Source organism: Rhinopithecus bieti, unplaced genomic scaffold, assembly GCF_001698545.2.
Source record: "Rhinopithecus bieti isolate Rb0 unplaced genomic scaffold, ASM169854v2 scaffold_30032, whole genome shotgun sequence".
NCBI classification, from domain to species: domain Eukaryota; kingdom Metazoa; phylum Chordata; class Mammalia; order Primates; family Cercopithecidae; genus Rhinopithecus; species Rhinopithecus bieti.
The window spans coordinates 1,361,439-1,380,361 of NW_016813134.1; the positions used below are offsets into that span (position 1 = coordinate 1,361,439).

The following is an 18,923-nucleotide window of genomic DNA, read 5'->3' on the forward strand; positions in this document are numbered from 1 at the left end:
GGGGTTTCACCGTGTTAGCCAGGATGGTCTCGATCTCCTGACCTCGTGATCCGCCCGTCTCGGCCTCCCAAAGTGCTGGGATTACAGGCTTGAGCCACCACGCCCGGCCAACACACATCTTTTGACTCAACATTTTACTATTTGGAATATATTATACGCAAATAACTGAAGAGCTACGTAAAGTATATGTAAAAGAATGTTTATCACTGCTCATTTGAAAACAATTAGTAAATAACCTAAATGCTCAGCAATAACAAATGACTAATTTTGTTTATATGATAGAATATTCATTAAAATGATCTGTGTCTGTTTTGACATGGAAGTACATTTATGAGATATTGTCAAAGTAAGTTATAGTATGGTCCAAATTTTATAAAAAATATATACATTTATAAATTTTCATAAGAGAAAGTTAAAGTATATCCATAAGAATATCAACAGTGTTTATTTCTGCTTGTGAATATTGTCCAACTTTTCTGAAAAGAACATTTATTAATTGTGGGAGCAAAATGGGAGAAACTTGATCTCACTCCTGATAGCTGCTGTGCTTGCTTGCTTCTGTCCCTGCCCTCATTAAACATTGAGCACTCTGAAGACCATCACTATATGTCATTTGGCAACATTCTCCCAGGGTCTGGCACAGAGTAGGGAATGTTTGATAAGTGAATTAGAGCAATAACAGCAATAACATTTATTGTGCATTTCCTGAGTCTCAGGTATTGTTGTAAGCATCTAACATATGTTAACTTAATCTTCATGAGATGGATGTTATTATTCTCTCCGTTTTGCTGTTGAAACAGATTGACAGGGTTAACCAGCTTATATTAGGCCACACTGGCAGGATTGGGAATCAACAGCCTAACTGTCTCTTAGATGCAGGATAGCATGGTGCTTCTGAGTTAGGTTGGATCTCTGATTGAAAATAGTGGATTAGATTCCATGTCTAAGATTCCATCCGGTTAACTGGGCATCAGTTGAATTATGGTCTGAATAAAAAGGCAGAATTTGACACCCATAGGTCTGAAATAAATAGCAGGGAAAGTAATCTTTGATGCTTTGGCATTTTTTTTTAACTCAAATTATTTTAGACTGTAAATTTCTCATTGGTAGTTGGTGCCACCCCTTGAGGTTTGATTTTCTGCTGTTGATGTCCTTTCAAAACATACTCAAAAACCTAAATTTGTGATTCGTTCTTTTAAGTCTTGCCCTATCCCCTTTTTCTTTCTCAGTAAGATGACTCATGAAAGGTTCATTAGATTTTTATTTATTTACTTATTTTTATGTATGTATGTATGTATTTATTTATTTTTTGACATGGAGTCTTGCTCTGTCACCCAGGCTGGAGTACAATGGCATGATCTCAGCTCACTGCAACCTCCACCTCCTGGGTTCAAGAAATTCTCCTGCCCCAGCCTCCCGAGTAGCTGGGACTGCAGGCCATGTCATCTCCCATTGTCCCCTTGCTTTCTCTGCTCCACCCACTTTGGTCTCTTTGCCATTCTTTTAGTGAATCACGCATGCTCCACTCTAGGGCCTTTGTACTTGCCGTTATTCTGCCCTGGAGGATTTACCTCATAATACCTTCTTGGCCTGCTTCCTCTAGTCTTTCAGATCTCTGCTCTTCAGATGTCAGTGAGGTCTTCTCTGACAACCCTTCATAAAACAGAACCCTCCCAACATTTCTAAACCCTTGCCCTGCATTGTTTTTCTCCCCAACACATGCCACCATGTAAGTTTATATGTTTAACTGGTATATTGGGTTTTTCCCCCGTGTTTTATTTCCTGCTTTATCCCTAGTGTATACAAAGAGCCTGGTACACACAGTAGGTAGCCAGTATTTGTTGACTGAATAAATACATTGACAGAACCTTCTTGGAAAGCAACTATAGTATATTTTAAAAGCCTTTTTTTTTTTTTTTAAGAGAATGATTAAGTCAATTCTGTCCACTTGATGCAGAGAGAGAGATATCCGCATGGGGCAGGATCTGGGAGATGGGATCAAGATCAGTAATGAAACTTGTTTTTTCTCTCAGTAAGCAAAGAGAAGATGATGGGAGAATAATTTCTAAGGATAGAGGAAATTTGAGACTCAAGAACAGGTACTAGTTGTTGGTAGTCTTTGAGAAGACTAGGTTGATGGAAGCGAAAGGTTGGTGCGGGGACATAGTAGAAAATATGATTATAGATGGATGGGAACAGATGTTGAGGGACTTAAAAGTGAGTCAAAAAGAGGTAGACTTGCTGTGATCCATGAGAAGATCAGAAATGTGAATTCTTAAGCTGTGAGGGATGACAATGCCATGTAAATCTAAGCTTAGTATCATATAAGGTGGCAAGGAGCGTGCAATAAGAAATTCATCTCAGAGGTAGATGTGACAAGGTACAGTTGAGGTAATATTACTCTAGGCAATAAGGAGTATAAGGTGTGATGAAACAAAGGCATGAGTTGAATATCAGCTGTAAGGGATATTGCAGATAATAAGGCTTGGTGGTTAACTGCATATGTGATGCAAAGAAAGAGGAAATTAAAAGTTCCAGCGTTAAAAATAATATTTCTTTTTAATTATTTTCTTTTTTATTACAGGTTTCTCTGTCATTCACAGAAAAATGGATCATTTAAACCCTTGGAGGACTCAGTTATCACAATACTTCTCCGCTACCAACTAAGATTTGATAGTAAATTTATGACAGCAAACTTCCATGTTATGGAACTGTTGAACTAAAAGAGGATATTCTTTCATCAAAATAATTCTGCAGTATCATATTACTAAATAAAATTTAAAAACACAATTATTAAATTATTAAATTTGCCAGTACAAGCACACATGTGCAGCAGCTACTGTATCCTGATAGTTACCAAACCTCAAATATAAATGATTTCCCTTCATGGGAAAAGCCATTATATTTGGAAGAAACCACTGATCATTGTTATTAAATATATTTTCAGCTAATTGTCATTTAGGAGAATTTTCATGAAACAAGTTCTAGAAAGTTCCAAGTCCCACCAGTAAGTGGATTTGATATTATGGCAGCAACTTACAGACTTGTGGTTAGTACTGTGAACCACTACAGCAGTGTGGTGATAGACCGGCGTTTTGAACAAGCTATACATTATTGCACTGGAACCTGCCACACCTTCACACATGGAGTTGACTGCATTGTGGTACACCATAGTGTTTGTGCAGACCTCTTGCACATCCCTGTGTCTCAGTTCAAAAATGCAGATCTGAACTCTATGTTTCTACCCCACGAAAATGGGCTTTGCTCGACTGAAGGAGACTATCCCCAACAGGCCTTCACAGGCATACCCAGGGTCAAGAGAGGATCTACATTTCAGAATACCTGCAACTTAAAGGACATTGCAGGAGAAGCAATCAGTTTTGCCAGCGGGAAAATAAAAGAATTTTCCCTTGAAAAACTCAAAAACTCTAACCATGCAGCTTACAGAAAAGGAAGGAAAGTTAAGTCTGACTCATTTAATAGGAGGTCAGTTGATTTGGACTTGCTTTGTGGCCATTATAACAATGATGGGAACGCCCCATCCTTTGGTTTACTAAGGAGTTCTTCAGTTGAGGAAAAACCTTTATCTCATAGAAACTCACTTGATACGAACCTGACTTCCATGTTTCTTCAAAACTTCTCTGAAGAAGACTTGGTTACTCAGATTTTGGAAAACATAAAATAGATAATTTTCTTCTGGGACAGACATAAAGATGTGCTTGGACATCTTATTGAAATGCTCTGAGGATTTAAAAAAATGCACAGACATCATAAAACAATGCATAAAGAAAAAGTCAGGGAGTAGCATCAATGAAGGAAGTGGTAATGATACATTTTCTAGTTCTGAAACTGTCTATATGAATGTAATGACCAGGTTAGCATCCTATCTGAAAAAGTTACCATTTGAATTCATGCAGTCTGGGAATAATGAGGCTCTAGATTTAACAGAACTGATCAGTAATATGCCTAGCTTACAACTGACTCCCTTCTCTCCAGTGTTTGGCACTGAACAACCCCCTAAATATGAAGATGTTGTCCAGCTCTCAGCTTCTGACTGTGGACAATTTCAAACTATTGAATTGCAAGATGACAAGCCTAATTCTAGGAAGATGGACACTGTACAATCCATTCCAAACAACTCCACAAATTCCTTATATAACTTAGAGGTAAATGATCCTAGAACTCTAAAAGCTGTCCGGGTTCAAGCACAGTCATTAACCATGAACCCTTTAGAAAATGTTTCTTCTAGTGACTTAATGGAAACTCTTTATATTGAAGAAGAGTCAGATGGAAAGAAAGCATTAGATAAAGGACAAAAGACAGAGAATGGACCTAGTCATGAGTTATTAAAGATACATGAACATAGAGCAGAATTTCCAGAACATGCTACTCATCTTAAAAAATGCCCCGCCTCAATGCAAAATGAAATTGGTAAGATATTTGAGAAATCATTTGTTCATCTACCTAAGGAAGGCTGTAAATCAAAAGTTTCTAAAGTTGAAGAGGGAGACCAGAGAGATTTTACAAATTCCAGTAGCCAAGAAGAGATAGATAAATTGTTAATGGATTTGGAATCTTTTTCACAGAAGATGGAGACCTCTCTAAGAGAGCCACTTGCAAAGGGTAAAAACTCTAATTCTTTAAATAGTCACAGTCAGTTGACTGGTCAGACCCTTGTAGATGTTGAGCCTAAATCTAAAGTCTCTTCACCCATAGAAAAAGTCTCGCCTTCCTGTCTAACAAGGATTATTGAAACCAATGGACACAAAATAGAGGAAGAGGATCGAGCCCTCTTACTGCGAATTCTGGAAAGCATTGAAGATTTTGCTCAAGAACTAGTTGAATGCAAATCAAGCAGAGGGAGCCTATCACAAGAGAAGGAAATGATGCAAATTCTACAGGAAACCTTGACAACTTCCTCCCAGGCCAATTTATCAGTCTGTAGAAGTCCTGTTGGTGATAAAGCCAAAGATACTACTTCAGCAGTTTTGATTCAGCAGACTCCAGAGGTGATCAAGGTAAGCCCCAACAATTTTGAGTCCTAGGAACTCTTTAAAAAATGTTTTGGTGTTTGAAAATTTTATAAAGAAAAACTTTTTTATTAGCCATTTTTTGTTCTACTAAAGCTCCTGCCCTGCTCTAGGAATGATCTCACTCAGCTCAGAGTCAGTAAAAGCAAAGATTATACAGGATAATATATAAAAAAAGAAAAAAGCAGACTTTAGACTCAGACTGGTTTCTACTACCCTCCCCATACCGTTCATCTTCTTTCCGGCTCTGTGACCAAAGGAAAATTACTTACCTTTAATATCCTCATCTTTATGGTGGAAATAAGGATCAAAATAGCTGGTGTAAAACATAAGCAAGGTTCCTTACACAAAGTAGGCATTTAATATTAGTCCTCACCCTCCCCAGCCAACCAAGAGACCGGTTGTTACATGCCTGTGTAGACCTGTGTAAGGTTAGTGTAGAGTACAAAAGAAGAGAAGACATGATTCTTAGAGATCTTAAAATCTACTTGTAGGGACAAAACTGACAGACAATTTTTGAAACAGTTTATAAACATGTGAACACCATTCTGAAAGCATTATCATAACAGTAGGCCTTCAAAGAAGGTAAAGACTAAAGGATAAGATTTGATTCTCTAGGCACCTGAGAATAAATATCAATCTAGAATCATAGAAGTATTTTCAAAAGTTTTTAATCCATCCCCCTACTGAAAGTACTGCTTTTGAATACTCCCAGAAAGGCCGTTGTCTTCCCATTTTATTTACATATGTGTGTCGTAGCGCACCAAGATTATTCCTTGTTCATTTTGTAAGTCCAACATGGGTTAGCAAGAGGCTCTGCTCTACTTCACTCAAGGACCCAGTCTGATGGAGGCTCCATGTTCTCACTGCTGCCTATTGACTCATCTGGAATATGTGGCTTTTGAGTTCACTGAAGGAGGGGAACAAAGGGTGATGCTTTTAACTGCCTTGTCCCAAACTTAGACACACTTCATTTCTGCTCACAGTCCAGTGATTCCCAACCTAAAATCTGAGAAACATAGAAAAGCACATGGAATATTTGTTAAGCACTGCCCCTACTACATGAATGAGCTGTATGTATCAACATGTATGAATTCAGACATAAAGCCAAATCGACAAAAGCAAGTGGTAAAATAAGGATATGAATAATTTTGAGATATATACATTTTTACAAAAAGTATGAAGAAATACATGGATACACAAAATCCAGTGTTAATTGTTAATCCTGGAGGAAGGGAAATGCAACTGAGGAAGGGCATACAGGGGACCTGAATAGTATTAGTCATATTTTACTTCATAATCTGGGTAGTAGATCCATAAGTATTTTGTCATGTTATTCTTTATGCTTTTATATTCTTAAATATTACATAGTAATTTTTTAAAAAACTAATTGGATATTTGAGATGCCATTTATGTGACCAAGTTAAAATACAAGTTACTTATTAGGCTTCTCATGACAAGTTTCCTTTGAGCAGGGGAAAAACTAGGAAAAAAATCAGATGAATCTTTCTTTCCGTGGTACAGGTTGAGCATCCAAAATCCAAAGTGCTCTAAAATTTGAAACTTTTTGGGCACCAACATGATGCCACAAGTGGAAAATTCTGCACCTGACCTTGTGATAGGTCACAGTCAAAATGCTGTCAAAACCTTGTTTCACGTACAAAATTCTTTAAAATACTGTGTAAAATTACCTTCAAGCTATGTGTATATATGAAACAAATAAATTTCATGTTTAGACTTGGGCCCCATCCCCAAGGTATCTCATTATGTATATGCAGATATTCCAAAATCCAAAAAAAATTCTAAATCTAAACTAGTCCTGAGCATTTTGAATAAGGGATACTTAATCTGTATGTTTTGTGGCTGCTGTTCTTCTGTGGACTTTTTTAGTTACTAGCAACACTAAAGTTTAAAACAATACATACTTAATAAGGTTACTAAGTGATTATTTGGTTCTAAATATTGCAGATGTTCCCTGAGCATTTCTGTGAAATTACTTTGTGTGAATCTCCTCATTTGTTGGGTTCACAGGTGGTAATATCTTTAGTTTTGGGTCCACACTAGGGGAGAAACTTGGAATCAATCACAAAAGTAAGAAAAATCCCTTCATGTGGTTTTTTTCCCACATGACACATTGCAGGACACAGGCAATACTGTTGTGCTTAATAGTTTGTTATAAAGGAAAGAAAATACCTACATAGCAACTTCAAAATGATAATAATGTCGTAAAAGTGACTAGTTATTGTGAACTAAGGCATACTAAGATATTTAAAGGTATTATCTCGCTATTTTCCCTCACAATAACCTGTCTGCCCATTGAAGAACATCTCCTTTCTCTGATGACCTATTCCAATGTCTTAAAACCATTATAACCAGAAACTCTCACTGTGATATGGTGTTCTGAATTTTACTCAACCCTCTTCCCCCATTATCTTCTGTGACAAAAGGAGACAAATTCTCTAAAAGAGATGGACTGCATAAAGTAGAAAATGTCTGAGTATCACCTGTCCTGTGTCCCTGGCTAACACCCATGACCCCCAATCTAGGTACAGCTACCTTAAAATGTCACACTGGGCTCTAAATGTGCTCCCCAGTTTTTCGGCAAGTAATGGACTGAAATCAAAATCTTATTAAAAGACTGTCTCCTGCCATTCTTTTAAATAAGTTTCAATATCACAGAATATAAAATTTGATGAGATTTCTTCTTGATAGAAGTTGAAAAAGTAATTAATGAAAAGCTAATTTAAAGAGACAGATAATATAAAATGTTTAATTCAGGAAGATGCTTAATGCAAGAAGACAAACCATTCTTCCTTGACTCAGTTCCCTTCCTACTTGTCTTTTTTTTTAATCTTATGAAAAATTTAAGTGAGGAATTGGCAAACATTTCTGTGAAGGGCAAGATAGTAAATATTTTAGGCTTTATGGGTCAGAGTCTCTGTCATGTAGTCTTATTTGCTCTTTACAAGACAAACCAACAGCCAAACAACCCAATGCTTTAAAAATGTAAACCATTCTTAGCTCTAAGACTTAAAAAAACAGGCAGTGGGCCAGATTTGGTCAATAGACTGAAGTTTGTCAACCCATTTTAAGCAAATAGAAAAGTATGGTGAATGATATAAAAGCACTGTTATCACTCATCACTTAGCTTTGTCAAATCTTAACATTTTATTGTTTGCTTCAAAACTCCACCTTTTGTCCCAGGGGAATTCAGCAAGAGACTAAATAGATATGTCATGAATCCATTATTTCTCTCAAACCTAAGCTCTGTGATAGTTTTATCTTGATAATAAAGGGCAACAAAAATTGTTCTAACAGAACTTTCCTTCCTAGAGAATATAAAGGGAAATTTCAGGCTGCTGTGCTTGTATTGTTATGAATTCCAAGTTAGTAGAATCCACACCAATAAGGGATAGAGAGTAAGAAGCCTACCTGTCTTTCGGATGGTAACCTTTTCCCATCGGTTTTCTGGAGTTTCAAGTCAGAATTTAAGCAGGCAGTCTCCCTGACAACCTAATTCACATCTAATCTTCTCTTTTTCCATTCAGCCTCCAAAAATGTTATCTCAAGCTCTCAAATGTACCCGAGGTAAAAATGAAATATTGAAATAAGAATATGGAAGAAGACGTGTGAATCTCTCTTAAGTTTCCACATCTGGGCTACTAGCCTCTGTTGGCTTCTATTTAGCATTAAGTAGCTATTTTTTGAATGAATAAACGAATAAGTGGAGGAATAACCAAGTGAGGGGATTTTCACTCTCCTGCTTTGTCTCCTTCTCAAATGGAAACTGCTCCCTTGCCTGAGGACTGTCTCTTTCCCTGCTTTTTGCTTCTCAAGGATGGGTACAAGAAGACCTGAACTCAGGGTGCCCTTCTCGGACTTCAGGGTAGTGCCTCAGCAAGACTCAAGTATCTTACCTAGACCTCTAAGTCTTTTAATTCCTCTAGCTTTTAACACCTAAAAAATGACAGCACCCTAGGAAGGGTCCGGTCACCTTTCCTGGCAAGAGGGGAAGACATCATGAGAGTGTAGATTGTTTTACTTTATTGCGGGGCAGAAATCCCTCGATAATACGCTGTAGCTATTTCGAGGAGAGGGTGCTTTCTTGATCACCATTGTTCCCACAGACTTTCTTACAGTACACCATATATGAGCTCTTTGTTTACATTTTGAAAATTTTGTAACCATTTATTTTCTCTTTAAGGAATACCTATATATTGTCCTTTTGCCCATTCTTAGAAGTTGCCATCTTCCTCATGGATTTGGGTTGGAAAAGGATATTTCTGGCCATTTAATGTTGTACAATTGTTTGTTTTTTATTTATTTTTGGATGCCCGAGAGAGAAATCTTTGAAGGTGGGCGTGATTTCTGTTGTTACTGGAACTTACTTTGCTTTCTTCTAACCCTGAGCAGGAATATGTATTTGAAATTTCATTCCAGAGTAAATAAAGGATCTTCCTAGGTTAATGATCTAACATTTAGGTTTCCTCAATGTTTAGATAGTATAGTGTATAGTTTTGTATGCATATTTGAATGCAGAATAATTAGGAAAATACATTTAACATTTTAGCAAAGCACATTTTAGGAACTTTGTTAAACGTTCCTTCTGGAACATTAATAGACACTTTTCTCTCTTTACTTTCTAGGTTTATATCCATGCCTTCATTAACATTAGCCAGTCATGTCACTGAGGGAAAATGTTTGTTCTTCCCTAGCTTTGTAGGTATTCATGGTGCCTGGGTTCAGTGCTGGGAATACTTGAGTAGAAATCAAGACACTTAGCAATGAAATAGGAAACCATTCTCTCCTCCTCTCAATTACCACCAAGCTGATTAATAAAAGTAAACAGATCTGCCTGGTGGCAAATAGGAATTTGTGGAATGAGCCCAACCTGAATATCCCCCTCCACCTTTGGTGGCTTCTGACATCACGTCCCTTTGCATTAATACCTCCATTCTTTCTGATTAACATCAGGTATCTCAAATATGTCCCCACCTATATTCACAAGAGCCTGGTAGATACATGTGTACTGATGTAGAAAGGTCAAGATAAAGTTAAAAATGTACCATTATGATTCCTTTTTGTTATTAATATATTTTTATGCACACAGAAAGTTTGGGCTTCATATGCTCCATATTATTCATGTTCCTCCAGAAGTAGAAAGTGAATCTCATATCTAGGTGTTCCTGATAAGTCTGCCCTCTCCCAGCCTCCACTCCACCCTTGGCAGGAGTGAAGAGGAGCTCCCAGAACTCAACTTGCTCCATTAAGCCCACAGACCTGTCCAACCCTCACAGCTTCACCACCACTCTCTGAGTTAAGGTCATCAGGACTGATCTAATATATCCTTCATCCCTGTTTACATTAATCACCACCAGAAGTCAAGGAATCCAGATCACCCCCCATCCCCCACCCGACTTTCCTTCTCACACTGCTCTTATGTATCTCCTAAGTCCACTTCCAACCCTCTCAACTCCTGAAATCCTTTCACCATGTCCTCTTGCACTGTGAACTCATGATCATTCACCAGCAAAGTTTCCTATGTCATCTCTCTTCTCTAAACATTTCCCTTCCTATTATAACTGAAACTCGTCTCTTCCTAAGGATACTGTAGCCAGTGAAATGGTGGCTCTGTTCTTTCTCATTCCCACCTGCTATCCCACTGGGCCTGGAGGGCAGTAAGTGTTCTTGCATTTCATTGCTGCTCTAGAATATTCTCCTGGCCGCCTCCCTGAAACCAGCCCCGCCCCACCTTTGAACTAATATCATTAGACTCTGCTATCCACTACCTCTTCTGATTGTAGTCATCTACCACCCCAGGTCACTTATTTCTTAGAGGTTTTATCTACTGGCTTTATGACACACTTTTCAGTATTACTGTTGCCACTGTTCAAGTGTTCAATAAATAAGGTATCCAGTACAGGAGCTTCTCAATTCCTTGATCTCTACTGAGTTTCTCCTTTGTCCTTCTTCGTTCATTTTCTGGCCTTATGTTTATGTCGGTGGTTTTAAGAATATGATTCCCAACTAATAGTGTTAGCATCACCTGGGCACTTGATAGAAGTGCATATTCTCATGCCCCAACCCAGACCTAGTAAATCAGAAACTCTGGGGGTAGGGCTCAACACTTTTTGGTTTAACAAGCCCTCCAGGTGATTCTGATGCATGATTATGCTTGAGAATCACTGCCATAATTTGTCACTAAAATCATTTCCTTGAATATACTCTCAGCTTCCTTGTTATCCCCTCATTTCTTGGTACCCACCTGGAACAGCTCCAACTCAGATTAAATTGTGTTCTCTGTCTACTCTGAGCTTTTATTTGTGCAGCTGAACTTGGCTAGAGAAGATCACACAACCATGCTGAGTGGTCTTGCTTTAAATTCATGACCACCGAAGTCCAGTGGGTCTTTAGTACTGTCTGGCAGTCCTACTGTGTTTCCTTAGTCCATTCACTTCCCCCCTCTGCAGGTGCCTTATTCCCTGTCCTCTAACTTCCAGCATCTTTCCCATCCTCACCCTCAGCTAATAATCTTGTTTCCTATTTTACTGAGAAAACTAAAGCAATCAGAAGAGACCTTTACCCATCTCCCACCCATATCAGTACTAAATATCTTCTCCCTTTCCTTCTATTTCTATTATTTCTATACATGAACCATCCAAACTCCTTTTTTTTTTTTTTTTTTTTTTTTTTTTTTTTTTTTTGAGATAGAGTCTCACTCTGTCGCCCAGGCTGGTGTGCAGTGACATGATCTCAGCTCACTGCAACCTCTGCCTCCTGCGATTCTCCTGCCTCAGCCTCCCGAGCAGCTGGGACTACAGGCATATGCCACAACGCCTGGCTCATTTTTGTATTTTTAGTAGAGACGGAGTTTCACCATGTTGGTCAGGCTGGTCTTGAACTCCTGACCTCGTGATCTGCCCACCTCAGCCTCCCAAAGTGCTAGGATTACAGGCGTGAGCCACCGCGCCCATCCCCAACCTCCTATCTAAGGCCAGGCCTACACTGGGCTTTATTAATAGATCCCATCCCCTCCCATCAACTCACAAACACTCCTGCAGAGATTGACCCATTTCTCCCCTGCAGTCATCAGTTTTTCTCCTCTGCTCAATCACTCCTTCAGCAGATAAACATGCTGCAGTTCTCCCAGCTTTAAAACAAACAGACCCCTAGTGCTCCAGCATACCATTTGAGTTAACACTCATTTGTCTGCTCTTCTTCACTCCAGGACTCTTTGAAAGAGCTGTCTGTTATTATTGTTTCCAGTTCCTCCTCTAGCCCTCCTCTTTCTAAATATACCAGACATAATCCCATTTGCTGTTCCCTCTTCCTACGACGCCCTCATCCCATACCTGCAGGACTCATTCCATCACCACATCTGTCTTCTTAAAAATATCACTTCACTGAGGCCTTTTTGCCCTAAAATTGCATGCACACATACAGTCTTTGGTATTCCCTTTCCCCTTTATTTTTTTTTCCCTCTAACACCACCCCCTGATATATTATTTCAATTACTGTTTGTTTTTCTCCCCTGACTCCTACCACTAGAATGAAACCTCTATGAGAACAGGGAATTTTATCTGTTACATTCACTGCTATATCCCTGGTAGCTGGCACTCAGTTCGTGCTCAGTTGATATTTGTTAGTAATTGTCACTTTGTATAGGGACTTTTGTTTCTATGTTATATTTCTGTAGTATTTAAATTTTTCCTTACAACTAACCTTATCCTTTTGTAAGAAGAAAAGATAATAAAGGTAATTTTCTAAATTCTCTTAGATACCCTAAGAGATTCCACTATTTTAGCCAGGCTTGAGCCCCTGAAACCAGGCTTCCCAATATGATCATCTTCAGAAGTTGGATAAAATTACCTGTGTAAACTGATCACTTCAGAAGCTCTATTATACCATATCTTGCAGTCTACCTCCTTCATAAGAACTGAGAATTACATAGAGATCTTTGAATCAGAGTCATCTCCCTTGAGATTTGCCAGCAAACTGTAACTAATCTAGACTAGGTCTGAGGGGTTATTCTGTCATCCCCTCTCATGAATCTACTTTTGGAGACCACAGTTAAGGTGTTTACCCTGGGAAGTGCTTTGGCATCCAAGAGACATATTTGTTGTACTTCCAGCGTAATGCTCATTGTCACCGGGGTCCTTGACTGTCAGTTCCAAGCTTCTGTTTTGACATCTGTGAGTTCAACTGTCACCCACAATTACTGAGAAATCATACACACACACACACACACACAGTCTCTCTCTCTCTGTCTCTCTCCCCTCTCCCCTCCCTCTCCCTCTCTCCCTCCCCCCTCCCCCCAAGGAAGACACTGGGGCAGAGTATTTTATAGCACCAGTCACCAGGCATTTATTTAACGTGGCAGTGTCAGTGAAATGGAATCCCTTCATTTCTTTTTTCTCCAACATATTTATAGGCCAAAAATGAATTATTATGGGTCTGTATTGAGCAATCTCTAATTGAATTAATTCCTCAAGGAGAAAGGGAAGAAAAAAGGCAGACTAAGAAGTACAGAGAACTTTAGACACTAGAAATTCTAGGGATCCCAGAATTATTATTCCTGATCATTTTAGACTCTAATTCTTTCTTGCTGTCCCAGATCCTAGAACAACATCTACCCCAAGTATTAAGAACACTGAAAAGCAAAAGTATCAGATTTTGTGGGTTCTTTCTGTTATGAGTCATAGAATGTGTTCCCATAATTTGGAGGCAATTGAAGCAAGACACAAAAATGCTTATTAGGTCTCCTCTGTCATATACATGCCTTCCTATTTTGCTGCAGCCAGAGAAGTCAAGGCTAGAGAATGAGGCTGGGAACAAATAAACTATAGATAACTACCACTACCTGGCCTCCTTCCCCCAACCAGTGTTTCATTATTTAAGAGTTAAAAAAAAAAAGTTACACAGAATAAGCCACTAAACAATGAAGAAAACACCAAGTTAGAGCAGAAAGGTCATGAAATCTTAGTATTAACTAATTAGCTTATAACCAGTTGGCTCTCATAAAGCCTATTTACAGGGATATTTTAAGGAAAATCTGTGATTCCAAGCTGTTACCCCTTTTAATTTATTTTTTATTTATTTTTATTTCACTAGGTTTTGGGGGGATAGATGGTATTTTATTACATAGAAAAGTTTGTTAGTGGTGATTTCTGAGATTTTGGTGCACCCATCACCTGAGCAGTGTACACTGTGCCTAATGTATAATCTTTTATCCCTCACTCCCTTCCCACCTTTCCTCCCAAGTCCCCAGAGTCCGTTCTATCATTCTTATGCCTTTGCATCCTCATAGCTTAGCTCCAACTTATAAGTGAGAACATGTGAGTTTGGCTTTCCATTCCTGAGTTACTTCACCTACAGTAATAGTCTCCAGTTCCATCCAGGTTGCTGCAAATGCCATTATTTCGTTACTTTTTATGGCTAAGTAGTATTCCATGGTTGTGTGTGTGTGTGTGTGTGTGCGTGCGCGCGCACGTATGTGTATGTATCACATCTTGTTTATCCATTCATTGATGACTGAGTGTTTGGGCTGGTTCCATAGTTTTGCAATTGCAAATTGTGCTGCTGTCAACATGAGTGTGCAAGCATCTTTTTTGTATAATGACTTCTTTTCCTCTGGGTAGATACCCAGTAGTGGGATTGCTGGATCAAATGGTAGATCTGCTTTCTGTTCTTAAGGAATTTTCATACTGTTTTCGAGAGTGATTGTACTAGTTTACATTCCCACCAGCAGTGTAAAAGTGTTCCCTTTTCACCACCATGCCAATATCTACTCATTTTCGATTTTTTAAATTATGGCCATTCTTGCAGGAGTAAGGTGGTATCGCATTGTGGTGTTAATTTGCATTTCATTAGTGATGTTGAGCATTTTTTCATATATTTGTTGGCCATTTGTATGTCTTCTCTTAAGACTTGTTTTATTTATGTCCTTAGCCCACTTTCTGATGGGATTGTTTTTTTCTTGCTGATTTGTTTGAGTTCTGTGTAGATTCTGGATATTAGCCCTTTGTCAGATGCATAGTTTACAAAGATTTTCTCCCATGCTGTGGGTTGTCTGTTTACTCTGCTGATTATTTCTTTTGCTATGCAGAAGCTTTTTAGTTTAATTAAGTCCCATCTGTTTATCTCTTTTTCTGTTGCATTTGCTTTTGGGTCCTTGGTCATGAAGTCTTCACCTAAGCAAATGTCTGGAAGGCTTTTTCCAATGTTATCTTCTAGAGTTTTTATGGTTTCAGGTCTTAGATTTAAGTCCTTGATCCATCTTGAGTTGATTTTTGTGTAAGATGAGAAATGAGGATCCAGTTTCATTCTTCTACATGTAGTTTGCCAATTATTCCAGCACTATTTGTTGAATAGGGTGTCCTTTCTCCACTTTATATTTTTATTTGGCTTGTCAAAGATCAGTTGGTTGTAAGTATTTGGCTTTATTTCTGGGGTTCTCTATTCTGTTCCGTTGGTCTATGTGCCTATTTTTGTGACTATGGCAATATAGTGTAGTTTGAACTCAGGTAATGTGATGCCTCCAGATTTGTTCTTTTGCTTAGTCTTACTTTGGCTATGTGGGCTCTTTTTTGGTTCCATATAAATTTCAGGATTGTTTTTTCTAATTTTGTGAAGAGTGATGATGGTATTTTGATGGGGATTGCATTGAATATGTAGATTGCTTTTGGCAGAATGGTCATTTTCACAATATTGATCCTATCCATCCGTGAGCATGGGATATGTTTTCATTTGTTTATGTCATCTGTGATTTCTTCAGCAGTGTTTTGTGGTTTTCCTTGCAGAGGTCTTTCACCTCCTTGATTAGGTATATTCCTATGTATTTTATTTATTTTATTTTTTTGCAGCTATTGTAAAAGGGATTGAGTTCTTGATTTGATTCTCAGCTTGGACTCGGTTGGTGTATAGGAGTGCTACTGATTTGTGTACTTTAATTTTATATCCTGAAACTTGACTGAATTCATTTATCAGATCTAGGACCTTTTGGATCAGTCTTTAGGGTTTTCCAGGTGTATGATCTATCATCAGCAAACAGCGACAGTTTGACTTCCTCCCTTTATTTCTTTCTCTTGCCTGATTGCTCTGACTAGGACTTCTAGTACTACGTTGAATAGAAGTGGTGAAAGTGGGCATCCTTATCTTGTTCCACTTCTCAGGGGCAGTCCTTTCAGCTTTTCCCTGTTCAGTATAATGTTGGCTGTGGGTTTGTCGTAGATAGCTTTTATTACCTTAAGGTATGTCCCTTCTATGCCAATTTTGCTGAGGTTTTAATCATAAGGGGATGCTGGATTTTGTCAAATACTTTTTCCGCGTCTATTTGAAATGATCATGTGATTTTGTTTTAATTCTCTTTATGTGGTGTATCACATTTATTGAGTTGTGTATATTAAGTCATCCCTGCATCCCTGGTATGAAACCCACTTGATCATGGTGGATTATCTTTTTAATAGGCTGTTGGATTCAGTTAGCTAGTATTTTGTTGAAGATTTTTGCATTCAGACCAGAGATGTTGGTCTGTAGTTTTCCTGGTTTTGATACTAGGGTGATATTGGCTTCATAGAATGATTTAGGGAGGATTCCCTCTTTCTCTGTTTTTTGGAATAGTTTCAATAGTATTGATACCAATTCTTTGAATGTCTGATAGAATTCAACTGTGAATCCATCTGGTCCTGGACTTTTTTTTGTTGGCAATTTTTTAAATTACTACTCTCTCTGCTTGTTATTGGTCTGTTGAGTTTGTTTCTTCGTAGTTTAATCTAGGAGGGTTGTATATTTCCAGGAATTTATCCATCTCTTCCGGGTTTTCCAGTTTGTGTGCATGAAGGTGTTCATAGTAGCCTTGAATGATCTTTTGTATTTTTGTGATATCGGTTGTAATATTTCCTGTTTCATTTCTAATTGAGCTTATTTGGATCGTCTCTCCTTTTCTCGTTTAATCTCTCTAATGGTCTGTCAATTTTGTTTATCTTTTCAAAGAACCAGCTTTTTGTTTCATTTGTCTTTTGTATTTTTTGTTGTTGTTTGAATTTCATTTAGTTCTGCTTTGATCTTTGTTATTTCTTTTCTTTTGCTAGGTTTGGGTTTGGTTTGTTCTTGTTTCTCTAGTTTCTTGTGGTATGACCTTAGATTGTCTATTTGTCGTCTTTCAGACTTTTTGACGCAGGCATTTAATGCTATGAACTTTCCTCTTAGCACCACTTTTGCTGTATCCCAGAAGTTTTGATAGGTTGTGTCACTATTATTGTCCGGTTCAAAGAATTTTTTAATTTCCATCTTGATTTCATTGTTGACACAACAATCATTCAGAAACTGATTATTTAATTTCCATGTATTTGCATGGTTTTGAGGGTTCCTTTTGGAGTCGATTTCCAATTTTCTTCCACTTTGGTCTGAGACAGTACTTGATATAATTTCAGTTTTCTTAAGTTTACTGAGACTTGTTTTGTGGCCTATCATATGGTCTCTCTTGGAGAATGTTCCATGTGCTGATGAATGGAATGTATATTCTGCAGTTGTTGGGTAGACTGTTCTATAAATATCTGTTAAGTCCATTTGTTCTAGGGTATAGTTTAAGTCCACTGTTTCTTTGTTGACCTCCTGATGTGATGACCTGTCTAGTGCGTTCAGTGGAGTATTAAAGTCCCCACTATTATTGTGTTGCTGTCTGTCTCCTTTCTTAGGTCTAGTAGTAATTGTTTTATAAATTTGGGAGTCCCAGTGTTAGGTGCATATATATTTAGGATTGCGATATTTTCCACTAGTCCTTTTATCATTATATAATGTCCCTCTTTGTCTTTTTTGACTCTTGTTGCTTTGAAGTGTGTTTTATGTGATATAAGAATAGCTACTCCTCCTCACTTCTAGTGTCCGTTTGCGTGGAATATCTTTTTCCACCCCTTTACCTTAAGTTTATGTGAGTCCTTATACATAAGGTGAGTCTCTTAAAGACAGCAGATACTTGGTTGGTAAATTCTTATCCATTCTGCCATTCTGCATCTTTTAAGTGGAGCATTTAGGCCATTTAATATTGCCATATGAGGTACTCTTCTATTCATCATATTAGTTATTGCCTGAATACCTTGGGGGTTTTTTGTTGTGTTATTATTTTATATGCCCTGTGAAATGTATGCTTTAAGGAGGTTCTATTTTGGTGTATTTCGAGGTTTTGTTTCAAGATTTAGAACTCCTTTTAGCAGTTCTTGTAATGCTGGCTTGGTAGTGGTGAATTATCTCAGCACTGGTTTATCTGAAAAAGACTTTATCTTTCCTTCATTTATGAGGCCTAGTTTAGTTGGATACAAAATTCTTGGTTGGTAATTGTTTGTTTAAGGAGGCTAAAGATATGACCCCAATCCCTTCTAGCTTGTAGGGTTTCTGCTGAGAAATCTGCTGTTAATCTGAGAGGTTTTCCTCTTAAAGTTATCTAATGCTTTTACTTCACAGCTCTTAAGATTTTTTCCTTCATTTTGACTTTAGATAACCTGATGACTATGTGCCTAGGTGATGATCTTTTTGCAATGAATTTCCCAGGTGATTTGGATATCTAGATCTCTAGCAATGCCAGGGAAGTTTTCCTTGATTATTCACTCTGTTACTACCTTTCTACGCTACTCAGCCTGTTAGAACTACAACATGAGAAGGCTTTTTAAAAATTGAGATAAAATTCATTTTCTGGACATTTGGGTTGTTTCCACTTTTTGGCTATTATGAATGATGCAGCTATGAACATATGTGTATAAGTTTTTGTGTGGACAAAGACAGGCTGTTAACATATTTAGATTTTTCCAAACAGCTGGCTGGCTTTTGTTAATCAGAAGCACCCTCATGATGTACCAGGACCTCCACTTCAATATGTAACTTTTTTTTTTTTTTTTTTTT

The 18,923-nt window shown here is 37.9% G+C and overlaps 1 protein-coding gene across 1 annotated transcript in view; it reads left to right on the plus strand.

Moving 5' to 3' along the window:
* Positions 1-18,923, plus strand: part of PPP2R3A (protein phosphatase 2 regulatory subunit B''alpha) — a 147,238-nt gene that overhangs the window by 33,002 nt on the left and 95,313 nt on the right. Inside the window, 2 exon segments of the mRNA XM_017847707.1 lie at positions 2,585-3,681; positions 3,683-5,018. Of these exon segments, the coding sequence (XP_017703196.1) occupies positions 3,026-3,681; positions 3,683-5,018 (1,992 nt within the window). The 5' untranslated portion in view covers positions 2,585-3,025.